Below are 12,410 nucleotides of genomic sequence, written 5' to 3'. Positions count from 1 at the left end.
CCAGATATGATTACCAGTTTAGGGTAGAAATGTGCTGGAAAACAAATCTTAGGAAAAAGTCAATTCATTTCCAAAGGCACTTATTAAGCACCCTGAATATGCTAGGCATTGAGGAAATAAAATTTTTAAATACCTGGCCCTTGTTCTCAAACACTTCACCTTGTAGAGGGAAAAGCAGAAAAGGCAGCTAACCATACAGCAACAAGACATGCTGACAGGTGGAGGAGAAGGCAATCAGGCAGCGGCATCTGCACCTCCCCCGCCTCACAGGGGACGAGCATCGGTCCGTCCCGGCCTGCAGACATCTGAGATCTTAGCTTGAAGACAAAAAGGTCTGCAGTCCTCCCACTGAAGCTGGAATTATTAGGAATTAAGTGAATTAAGAACATCAGGGGGAAATGCTGCTAAAAGATTGAGTTTTTGAAATACTGTGACTGAGACAGGGATTGCTGGGGGAATTACCCTGGATTATGTGGGTGGGCCCACTGTGAGCACAGGGATGCTCAGGGGAAGGCAGCAGAGAGAGAGATGTGACAATGGGAGCGCAAGTCAGAGGCAAGGGGAGATGTGAAGATGCTATTCTGCTGACTTTGAAGATGGAGCATTAGGACAAAGGCTAAGGAATGTATGTGATCTCTCGAAGCTGGAAAATACAAGGAAACACAAATTCTACCCCAGAGCCTGCGAAAGGAATGCAGCCCAACTGGCTCCCTGATTACAGCCCAGTAAGCTCATAATCTCCAAAACTGTAAGAAAATAAGTGTGTGTTGCTTTAAGACACTAAATTTCTGATAACTTGTTACTGCAGTAATAGGAAATTAATTCCAAGTAGTTTTAAGCAAACACATAAAAAAGCAGAACACATGGTTGAGGTTGAAGGAATTACAAGGGCAGAGGACTGCCAGTTAAATGGCAAATACAGGAAAGCAACAAAATTAAAAATCAAGGGGAAAAAACTCACAGAAGAGGAGTACCATGAAATAGGTAGTAGCCTCATTAGTTCACTCACTTATTAATTCATCAATAAACAAGTATGGGGCACCTCGTGCCACCAGACCTTCCAGGCACAAGATATAAATCATTTCATGTATCACTTTATAGGAATAAAAGTTGATATTTCCCCTTTGGATGTAATTTCTACTATATAACAAGAGTCTTAAAAACGTTTATACTATTTGCTCTGATAATTCAATCTCTGAGAATATGGCCCAAGGAAATTATCTTAAAGTAAAAAGATGTGAGAACCACTGCTCCAGACACCAGGGAAGCACGATACCAAAACACCCCCCGCCCCAGCCCCAGGAACTGACAACGGTGCCCTCTGACACGTCAGAGAGGCACAGTGCATCAAGTCAGACCAAGAACCAGGTGACCCTGCAGGAAGAGAAAGGTTCACATGGACGGTTCACAGGCCAAAAAACTTGCCCTCAGCAACAGAACTATGTGAATTTTTGTGGGGTTGCTTTGTCTTTATTTTTATTATTCTGCAGGCAAACTGCACTATTTCAATATCTAATTAAAGGTGCATAAATAGGAAAGGCAGACAGGACAGGCTTGCAACAGAACACAGGACAGGCTTGCAACAGAACGCAGCAAAGGGGAAGTCAGAGGTGCGTGATCACCAGCAAAGCTCAAATCCTCCCGAGAACGGAAGTTGTCAGGCCTCAGACAAGCTCTGCTCCCTGCCCGCCCACTGTTCTAACCTTCTTCTGGGAACAGCCCCCCTGCTTCTTCTGGGGGTACTGCTCCTCCTCCCACCCCAAGTGGTTCAAGTAGGGGGTTACTAACTATAATATTCCACCCTCTCCGCATCAATGGGACCTTCTGGATTTGGGTCTTGGGCAGTGAAGACTTAAGGTAATTCTTCGAATGCAAGAAAAAAAAAAGCACTCTATTGGGTACTCATTACACGCACTGCTCTGTGCGCAGTCTTGTAAAACATTTTGGATGATAAAAGAGACTAGCCCTGACCAAGTGAAACTGTCTGTTTCTATTCTGATCAAAAGTCTGTTTTTCAGAAAAGGTTTTCTGCAAAGTGTATTGCTTATTCTAGTCCTTGCTAAAGTCTTAGCATTTTTAACTGGCCCAAGCAGAAAAGAAAGTAAGAGGACCTGATCTTAAATGTAAATCTTTTCAGTTGCTTCTAAGGAAAATTTAAAATATAAAAATAACTTAGTATGGACTTAATCACTCTCAATATCATTAATAAAGACATGCTGGTAAATCTGCTGGTGGTAGGAATAAAAATAATTGACACTGAGTGAATACTCCATTTACAGTCAGATGCTACAATAAACGTGTTTCCAGAATTATTTCTTTCAATCTTTACTACCCATAAGCTGGTTATTATTATTATCCTCACTTTACAAATAAGGAGACCAAGGCACAGACATGTTAAACAGCTGTCCAAGATCATGTGACTAATTAATGGAACTCTTGCCACAATATAAATCTTGGAAAATGAACTAAATAAGCAGAGCAATACTGGAAAGTAATCTTGACCCTCCCTCAGGGAACACAATGGCCAAGCTTCTCTGGGCTCTTCTGCCTCCACTCTGAGTGCTAACAGTATCACAGTGCTCTGCTCCCTTGTGCTGTAAAATTTACTTGCATGTAATGATGCATCTTTCACAACACAGCTTCATGGCTATTGGTTTTAAACATCCACTAGGAAAGGGAGACAGACCTCTGAGAACTATTAAAGGAAAGCACTTCGCCATCCCAAACACTGTAAGCCAGAGCTGGGGTCTTCAGGCGCGGTACCAGGCAGCTTTTCATATTGGTGGTTTTAACAGATACTAAGAAGTTGTTGAAAATCCACAGCATGCACCCCCTAGCCTGTAACTACACACAGGCCAGTGGGAGAGACAGACACGCAGAGAGACAGACCCATAAAGTTAAGGTCGGAGAAAAAGCACCAAACCAGGGGGTCAAGAGTGTGAGGTCTAGCCCTGGTATAAATTAAAACATAGTCACAGCAGTAATGATATTAATAATGGTGAATTTCCAACCACAGTGATAGCAGTAGTAATAATTGAAAATATTTACTGATCAGGTACTGGGTGTCTTGCATACATCATCTCTAATCTCAACAACAAACTTTAAAGGCGATGTTGCTTTTCCCATTCTACACATGAAAAAAACTGAGGTTTCACAGGTAAGTTAAGATGGCCCAGAGAACAGAGGTCGAAAGTAGCTGAACTGGGAGACCTCATTCTTTCCGCTGCTCCCCTCATGGGTGAATCAAGGTCGCTGGAAGCACATCATGATGACACGGCACTCTCCCCACCGGCTCAGTACACCCCAGAAAACCTGCCGCCTAGCCCACACCAACAAGTCACGGCCACCCACTGTTTCCGACCTGACTTCTACCTCTCCAGAGACAAGCCGGACTTGTAACCTAGTTGACAGGCAGAAAATGAAACCACAGGAGTGAAATACCAAAGACTTCATTCCTCTTCTGACACTTGCTAAACCAGGTGCTCCTACAAGGCAGGGATCTGTTTTTCCCATGGTTTTATTTTCAGCATCTAACACAGTGCCTGGCACGTAGTAGATTCAATAGATATTTCTAATCAAAGAATAAAAGCAGTGCGGTGTTACATGAAACCAAAGGTAAAAACAAGGTGTATTAAGGGGGTGGGGGTACATTTTGTTCCCCTCCCCCGACACATACACACACACTGGGGAAAATAACTGATTCAATCTAACCGTTGACTAAGTGTGGCACACCAGAAGCATTCTCATTTCTAATTTAATGAGTTTGGCCACAACACCATTATTTAGCATCATTATGAAAGATTTAGCCAATGGAAAGAAAATAAAACAAATATTTGAATGGATGTGGCAAGATGACTCCAGTTTGCATAAAATGATTATCCTCCACCTGCCCCGACCAATCCAGAGAACTGGAAAACATCATGACTAGAAGAAAATACACCACTAAAAACTGATGAACAATAAGTATTAAGTAGTCATGGGAGGAAAAAGAAAAAACATCTACAGAATATTTTGTAGAATGCAATCTCATTTACGTCCCCCAGCCTGCTGAAGCTGCTACGTGTTCATGTATGTGTATGCAAACGCCCAGGAAAGCATCCAAAGCACATGGACTAAGAGGCACGGTGGTTCCTGCTGGTACATACGCATGTTTGTCACACGGTGTGCCCTGTTCTAATGCTTTCACAACAGTCCTATGTTGGTGAGCAAACTGAGGCCTCCTAAGGTTAAATAACTTGTTAAATGTCTCAGAGATACTTCAAGAGTTACGTAAGGTAAAAATTGGTCCAAACTGCTCACAGACTCTAAGTCTGTTGTACAAAGTCACAAATAGTCCTTCTAACAGTCAAAATCACCATACAAGATAATAAGCCTAAGATTGTTAACCACACACTCAGAAGATTATTCCAATATTAACAGTATTCACTTTCAAAAAATTTTTATATATTTGAATGTTTCCACATGTACATTTCCAAAAGATACTTGAGACGGCTGGTTTTTGACAAGAGAAAGGGTAGATGTTCCTAGTCTCACATTCTTAGAATCCATGTGGGTAGCAGTCTTCAGGTCTTGCGACATCCAAGAAACAAAACATAGAGCATATAAGCAAAAAAGACTTCCTTTTCTTTTTCTTAAAGCAGCAGTTAAAAATAGTACAGATCTTAAGTTCTAAGAAAGGAGGTAGATAACAAAATTAAAACAATTCCTCTGAGTATTAAAATCAACTATCACTAATTTGCACTGTGCCAAAAAAATAATATGCTACCGCTCAGTTAAGTCATCAACATTCAAGTAACACAAATAAAGAAAACAGAATTTTGAGACATATGTGACTGCATAACAGAAGTCACTTGTGAGATGAATCAGATCAAAGCAAACCCTCCGAAGTCCTTGGAGAGAGCCAGGTCTCTCATACGGAAGGTAACTGAAACACTAGACTTGGTTTCCGAGTCTTCACTGTCTGGTACGAGAGACCTTCCTGCTTGCCTCTCATGCTGAATGAAGGAAACACACAGATGAGAAGGGTACATTTCTGAAGCCAAGTGCTAGGTTCACCTCACCCAACAACCAAAGGTGCCCAGCCAAGAACATAACGGTCAGCATTTACTAGGTGTTCACCACACGCTACCGCACAAAGTGGATTCTATCAGCAAGGCCATCGGATGGACAAAGAGAATGACACCGAGGGAGCTAAGTCACCAGTCTGGGGCCACCCGGCTACTTGACAGCAAAGCCCGGATTCCAGTGATCCAGGTCTGAACTGGGCTCCAAGGTTGTGACCGCCGACAACGGCCAAACTGCTCAACCTGAGGGTTTGAATTTTCTGACATAAATACTGTTTACTGTGGTAAAACTGTCAAGCTTTTAAAAATCAGTTAGAGATTATTCCTGCAAATAAATATGCCAGTATCAGCGTGGAAACTGTTCATGGCAATTATTAAAGGTTTTCCCTTCCTTTTTTTCCAAAATTACATCTGACACCTGTATGGTCAGCTATATTCACTTGAAATAAAATTATTTTTTAAAGAAGCAGTACAGGGACTAGAATGTGCTCGTGAAGAACGTTGTTCTGGAACCATTTAGGGTCCCAATCCCTCTTCACTCACCAGTGAGCTGACCTCTCAGGTAACTTACTCCTTTTCTCTAAGCCTTCGTTTCCTCACTCTGCAAAGTAGGAGATTTTAAATAAAATTTTTAAGGATTTTTTTGTTTTATTGTTTTTTATTTATTTTGGGAGGGGATAATTAGGTTTATTTATTTATTTTAATGGAGGTACTGGGGACTGAACCCAGGACCTCATGTATGCACTTGGCCACTGAGCTGTACCCTTCTCCTGCAAAAAAAAATTTTTTAAACCTGTGTCTCACCAGCCAGAGAAAATGTCTTACAACAGAGCCTAGTGCAAAGAAGTACTCAAGAAAAAAGCTGAAAAAGAAAAGAAAGAAAGAAAGAAAAAAACCAGGAGGCCCACCCCAATCTAAATGGATTCATTACTAGCCCTTGTCGATAACAGCAAAGTCGAAATGTCTGGACACGCCACTGTCTCCCCCAGCTATGTGACCCTAACTCCCCTTTTACTAACAGATTTAGTTTAAGAAAGGAGAAAAGGGCAGCTGTAAATGACCAGCCATGCCTCCTCTGGGTGTCCCGCAGGAACACGGGGAACTTCCAAGGAGCGGGCAGCCGCGGCGGGGCCATGACCGGCACTTACAGCGACCGTGTAACAGGTCAGCGCAGGGGGCCTGCGCAGGGAGCCCTCCGCGGGGCTCTTCCTCATTTGCTGCATTTTTGCCTCATTTGGCCCTCTTATCTTGAGTCCTGGTTTTAGAAAGTAACTTTTTCTTAAACAACATGGAGGGGAAAAAGCCCTAATCATTGAAACAAGTGTGACCTCTTTTACAAGATGGTACTGCGGCCACCTCACCCAGGGTGGGCCAGTCCATCCCACTGCTTCCCTGCTGAGGGGGAAAGCCTTTGTGGAAACCTAAGAATGTGAAGGCCTGACAGATCCAGGCTGTGCTCTATGGACACAGTGGGTTGTGCAAAGGGGGGGGGGGAGGGTGTGTGTGTGTCTGTGTCTGTGTGTGTGTGTGTGTGTGTTTTCACAGCAGTCCAAAGGGATCACATTCCTTCCATCTCTCCAGAGTCTTCACCTGCCTCCCTATGTCCGTCCGTCCGTCAGTAAGGGCAGCAGCTAGTGTTTACTGAGTGCCCATTTACAAGCTCAGCACCATAAATACTGAAATGTCTCATCCATATGGTTTCGTGCCATTTTCACATCATCTGGCTCATCACAAGTAAGTGAACTGTCTGTAACGCCACCACAGAAGTGCACTAACCTGCTGACTTGCCAGCTGAGAGCTCTCCTGTCAGCCACACTCCTACCTCCACCTGCATGTACCCTTTTATGCACCTGAACCATGAGTAAAGCCAACACATTGTACAGATCTCATCACTGCCCTCACCCCAGCCCTGCCAAACCAAATCTCATAGAGCAGTTTTCCCTTCTAGTTCATGGTCCCAGCAGCTTTTTTATAAGCCCCTCAAGGACTTGCTAGGTCCCCGCGTGGTGCAGGAGACTGAGGACATGCTGGTGCGCAGGAGGAACACTGACCCCGACCTGTGGAGCCCTGGGCTTGCGGGAAGACACCCACGGAACAGCCATGGCAGAAAAGAGGTGGAGATTCTGCCTTGGTGGATGGTCTGGTCAGAGTCCCACAGACACCGTGACGCACAGCGGGGCTGGCCCTGGAGAACTTCGAGTCAGAGCAGGAGGGAGGCCTCTACATTCAAAAAAACCCATGTCAGCCCATCAAATCTGTCCAGGGAATGCTTCGTGCATATTCTAGGCATAAAATAAATACAAACAATAGACCTGTCGCTTTTCAGCTTTCTGGTGTGTGGCAGTTCTGATCAAACAGCAGGGAAGGAAGAAATGTTTTGGCCAGTGTGGCCAGTGCAGCTGGCTTGGCCTTTTCATTACTTAGGAGAAAGTTTGCTTCCTTGGGCGCCAGAGAGAGAAGTGAAAAGGCAGCTCTTCCTGCCACCTTTCCCTTCTCTCCTCGTCCCCAGGGTACCCAGAGATGCAGCTGCTTCTCCCCGCACGCCTCACACAGACAAGGAGAGAAGCCAGGCAGAAGGAACTGCTCCGGGGGATCTGGAAGGTGGAGGGGGCAGCTCCCCATCCAGCTGCTCAGAGGTGAGGTCAGCATAGTGACCCCTGCCTGTGGGTGTCATGTGACAGATGCGGTCAGGGCTGGAATCAAGAGTGACTCCCTCATGGGGATGTCCGGCTTCTCTGCCTCCAGCATGCAGCGTAGAAACAGTTCTGAAACAGCAAACCAGGCAGAAGCCAAGACTGGCTGCCCTGCTCAGGAAGGGCTCACCCTGTCCTGGTCCCCTTGGCCCTGCCCTCTCGGCGCCCCGCACACAGCAGCCCACCCCTGGTCCACACCTGCTGCACACCACGGGACACGAGTCTCTGAGCCCCTTCCTAAGCATTACAAATGTTTCTATCTCACACTACACTGCATGGAAAACCAAGTAGCATAAATCTAGAATAAGCAAATATTAAGGGTTTCCAGACATGTATTTTCACCCAAGCCCGACCTCAGAAGCAGTAGTTGGGGCTCTGAGGGGCTGCGGGGAGGGTAAAGGAATGAGGCTTTCCACGGGGAGTTGTGGAAGGCTGCTGTGGCCCTGGCACACCCGACTTGGGGCACACCAGCTCCTACTCACTCTGTGACCGCAGCCCCCTCTGGGGCAGGACCGAGGCTTTGAATGCCTGCGTCCTACGCATTACTGTTTTCAGCAGGCTCTCACCCAATACCAAGACTGGCTACACACACCAGTCTGAACCTCAGGTCCCTTGTCTCATCTGGACGGCTGCCCCCTCCCACTCCCCCCACGAGGGCGGAGAAAACTGGATTTCCCCTTAGCAGTTCCAGAGAAAAGGGAATCGAGGAGAGGAAAGTTCAAGTTTCCTAAACAGATGTGGGGAAGTAAGCTGTGCAGTCCGGGGCCCAGACCCACCTAAACACAGCTTTTGCAAGAGCAAACCTCAACCTCAACCTTACTGCAACCACAGAGGCTGGTCAGTCTGTCAACTTATCTATCATGTTGTCTGGGTCCTAACACAAGCTACGAAACCGTAAAGGGGGAAGTGTGTTTTCAAAAAGGGAGCCGTGTTTCTGAATCCTAACCATATCACTTCATAGAACTCCTTCTTATCTGAGAATTATAGCTTCAATAAACTGGTTCTTCCAATATAATAGTAATAATTATTGCTATGCTATGATCATTGACAGTAACAATTTTTTAAAATCTGTTTATACAGAGCTTTAGAATTTTCAAGGTGCTCATGTCTCCTTAGAGGCGGGGCAAGGAAGTGTTCTATGCCAATTTAACAGGAAAGGGTCCTAAAGCAGCAACTAACTTGCCCTAAGTCATACAGCTGATCAGGAGTCAAAACAGTTCTGCACTCATACACGAATTCCAGAAATACCCAAAGTGACTCAGTGATCAAGAAAACAGGGAACCCTGTTGAAGAGTAAACACACAGATGAAACCCGGTCATTCACATACAAATATACACACACATATACACAAAGACAGATGCCAAAGCCATACTGAAAAAATTATTTATTGTTAAATATTTCAGAAGGACCTGTCCAGTTACTCTGATAGATTATTAAGAAAAGGTGACCAGTCTGAATTACAGATTTAAAATGCAGTTTTTGTCTTACTCATAAAACAGCGGAGTAACCACAAAGCAACCACTCACTCACATCAAATCTTTCCGGAGTTGAGTCAACATTCAATACAATTACTCTTGAATGGGCAGCACTGATGTTCCTTCCAATGAAGTCTCTAACCAGAGCATCCAGGACTCTCAGCCCTGGGCACACGGCGCCCTCTAGTGGCAGCACCTCCCCACAGCCTGGGTGAAGTCACTCGTTCACAGGGAGCTTAGAGCCAGGATCTCCAAACAGTTCTCACAAACATTTTCAGCTCTGTTTTTTTCTTCTTCTTCTTAGTAAATACTCTCAATATACATATATTTACTTATAATTTCTATACCCATACTACCATAACAATTATGTTAATTATAAAACTTAGATAAAATGGAGCTGCTTAAAATGTGGGGTTTTTAAAAAAATATTATCTACATAGAAGTTCTAATAATTTCTTCTCATTCCCCAATGGCTAATCTCAAGCACAGACTCTGGAGGCAACTGTGCCTTAAAGAGACGCTAAAAGTGTGATTTTATTCAAAAACATCAGACCTAATTTCTGCCCTTGATTAGACACTCCTCATTTTCTTTTTGGGGTGCTGGTGAGCAACTTCAGTCTCTGCGGGTGAATGAGGCACATAGTTCTGAAGTTGGCCAGTTCATTCACTAGGAACTTAAATAGCCAGGCCAGCCGCAAACCTGAAGGGGCTCCGGGGGACTTGGTAAAACTCTCACCAGTGAACCACGTTGTCTTGAGTCAACACTTGGTGTAAGAAGCTTCACAATCCAAAAGGACACCTTAAATTTTATCTCTACTTTCCTTCCAGATATCTCACTTCTATGTATTAAAAAAAAAAACTTAATATTCTTGAGGTCTTTTATCTAAGAAAGTCTTTATTTCAAAGAGAGACTTTAAGGTCTCCACCCCGCCAGAACACACACACACACATAACATTCGAACCTGTGTCAATAAGCAGAGAATTAGGTAGACTTATAATCAACGTGCTCTACAGAGATACTGGAGCACTTCTACTGAGACTCGCCATGAGTCAGAAAATACACCCAGCCTGTTCCTCACACTCAGCATCCTACTTGGCATCAGCAGTCTTGAACCTCATCTTTGAGAAGCAAGGTGCTGACGTATACAAATTACTTTAAAAAGAATAACCTGGAACAAGTTCACATCAGGCTCACATAAAGGTAGGATAAGGAAAGGTTTCTGGTTGCTGTTTTATCTCTTCTGTCCTCATGCATTCCCAAAGGCTAATATGAGAATCAAAGATATTTATAATCAGTTAATTATACCGTGCTCCTTTGTACAACACAGGGAAATACAGCCATTATTTGGTAATAACTTTAAATGGAGAATAATCTATAAATACAGTCAATCACTATGCTGTACACGAGAAACTAATATTATAAATCAATTATCTTTTAATAAGTAAATCAACTAATTACATTAAATAAAGTGTTCCTTCGAAATGGGTACCATGTGTTAAAATTTACCTCTGCCTTCCTGGTGCCTAGCACAACCTGGATAAACTATACATACTTTCCATTGTAAAAAGAAGAGAAAGTTTATATGTCTCTCAAAATAAGAGTGAAAAAACATTATTGAAAATTCTGTGCTACTGGAGCATTTTAATAGTGAAATATTGCTAGGAAAGCGTAAGATAAAAACTGTCTGTGATGGTTAATTTTACATGTCAACTTGGCTGGCTATGGTACCCAGTTTTCTGGTCAAACTCCAGTGGAGATGTTGCTGTGAAGGTATTTTTTTCAAATGTGAATAACATTTAAATCAGTAAACTTTGAATAAAGCAGACAATCCACTATAATGCAGGTGGGCCTCATCCAATCAGCTGAAGGCCTTAAGAGAAAAGACAGGTTCCCACCTTCCCGCTCCTCATCCCCCCCACCCCCATCCTCCGATGAAGAAGGAATTCTGCCTCCAGACTCAAGCCTGTGACATTAACTCTTCCCTGGGTCTCCAGCCTACTGGCCTGCCCTGCACATTTCACACTTGCCAACCTCTACAATCATGTGAGCCAATTCCTTAGAATAAACTTCTCTCTACTTTTATATAATATAATATATATGTAAACTTTTCCCTTATTGGTTCTGTTTCTCTGGAGACTCCTAATACACCGTCTATAGATTTTTCAAACACCATGACCACAAGTATTCATTCACTGCTCTCTGATTGGGAGAATGTATCTTAATATTTAGCCTAAGTTAAAGCCAAAATAAAGACCAATCACCAGACGAAGGATATTCTGTTAAAACTAAAAGGATGGGGAGTGGTGATAAAAGGGCTAAGAGAAATCTTTCCAACCAATACACTTAGACAGACCAACCCAAAGGACATTTCATTTTAATGGTGGGTTATTTCAGCACAACAGCAGAATGATTTCAGGGTGTGGATGCCTTCATAAGGTATTGCACTTCATAGAAAAGGCTTTGCAGGAATTTACTGAACAAAAAAGAAGAAAATATGCTAAGAAAATAAAAGGTGAAAAGAAGAAAAGAAATGTTAACTACCTCTTGGTTATCTTTGTTTTGGTTTGCCCAGAAAATCTTATGGTAAAGCGTCTCCATTGAGTTGCTGGAATCAGTTCGGTCAAAACAGTGTCGATCCAACACCTCCAACGTGTGCAAAACCCGACTAATGGTCACCCCTAGATGCAGAAATGAAGGAGGTAGTTAAAGAAGCCAAACAAAGCCAGAACAGCACAGTACACAATCATCATCACGTGGGGCAAAAAGGAATTTTAAGCAATTATCATTCTCAGCATAAAAGAATTGCCAATAAAACAAAACGTGACATTCTAGACAGCCAGTATCTAAAGGGCATAGACTGAAGGACGCCCTCAAAATTCACTAGGTGGCTCTGTCCAAAAGCGTCCTTACGCGGTATGTGCACTGATTTACAAGAATCAGAAACGCGGCAGGAAGTCCAACGTTCACAAGCACTCCTCCTTCTGTGGTGGTGTTCTGTACCTGCTGTTGACTCCTGGCACTTGTCAAAAGACCACCGAACTTCCACTGCACGGCCTCTTTGTTTTATCTGCTGTTCTACCTCATAAATCCTTGCCCGAACCTGAAAGATAATCGCTTCTAATTAACTTGCGCCTGGAAAGCCACAGCGGCTGTCTAAATCATGTCAGCCTTTTCCAC

At 43.5% G+C, this 12,410-nt stretch overlaps 1 protein-coding gene across 9 annotated transcripts in view; it reads right to left on the bottom strand.

Moving 5' to 3' along the window:
* The window catches only part of MED12L (mediator complex subunit 12L), a 295,438-nt gene that overhangs the window by 218,333 nt on the left and 64,695 nt on the right, over window positions 1–12,410 (bottom strand). For all 9 annotated transcript variants that reach the window (XR_012071818.1, XR_012071816.1, XR_012071817.1 and 6 more), the window contains exons 10-11: window positions 12,234–12,333; window positions 11,775–11,911 (exon numbers count right to left, since the gene is read on the bottom strand). Coding sequence is in view for 5 of the 9 variants with exons in the window: in XM_072959151.1 (XP_072815252.1) it covers window positions 11,775–11,911; window positions 12,234–12,333 (237 nt within the window). In the remaining 4 variants the exon portion in view is untranslated. The remainder of the gene's footprint in view (window positions 1–11,774; window positions 11,912–12,233; window positions 12,334–12,410) is intronic.

The sequence above is a fragment of the Vicugna pacos genome, chromosome 1 (genome assembly GCF_048564905.1).
Source record: "Vicugna pacos chromosome 1, VicPac4, whole genome shotgun sequence".
NCBI classification, from domain to species: Eukaryota; Metazoa; Chordata; class Mammalia; order Artiodactyla; family Camelidae; genus Vicugna; species Vicugna pacos.
The sequence above is the reverse complement of the archived record's forward strand: the minus strand, read 5'-3'. Positions and strand labels throughout refer to the sequence as shown.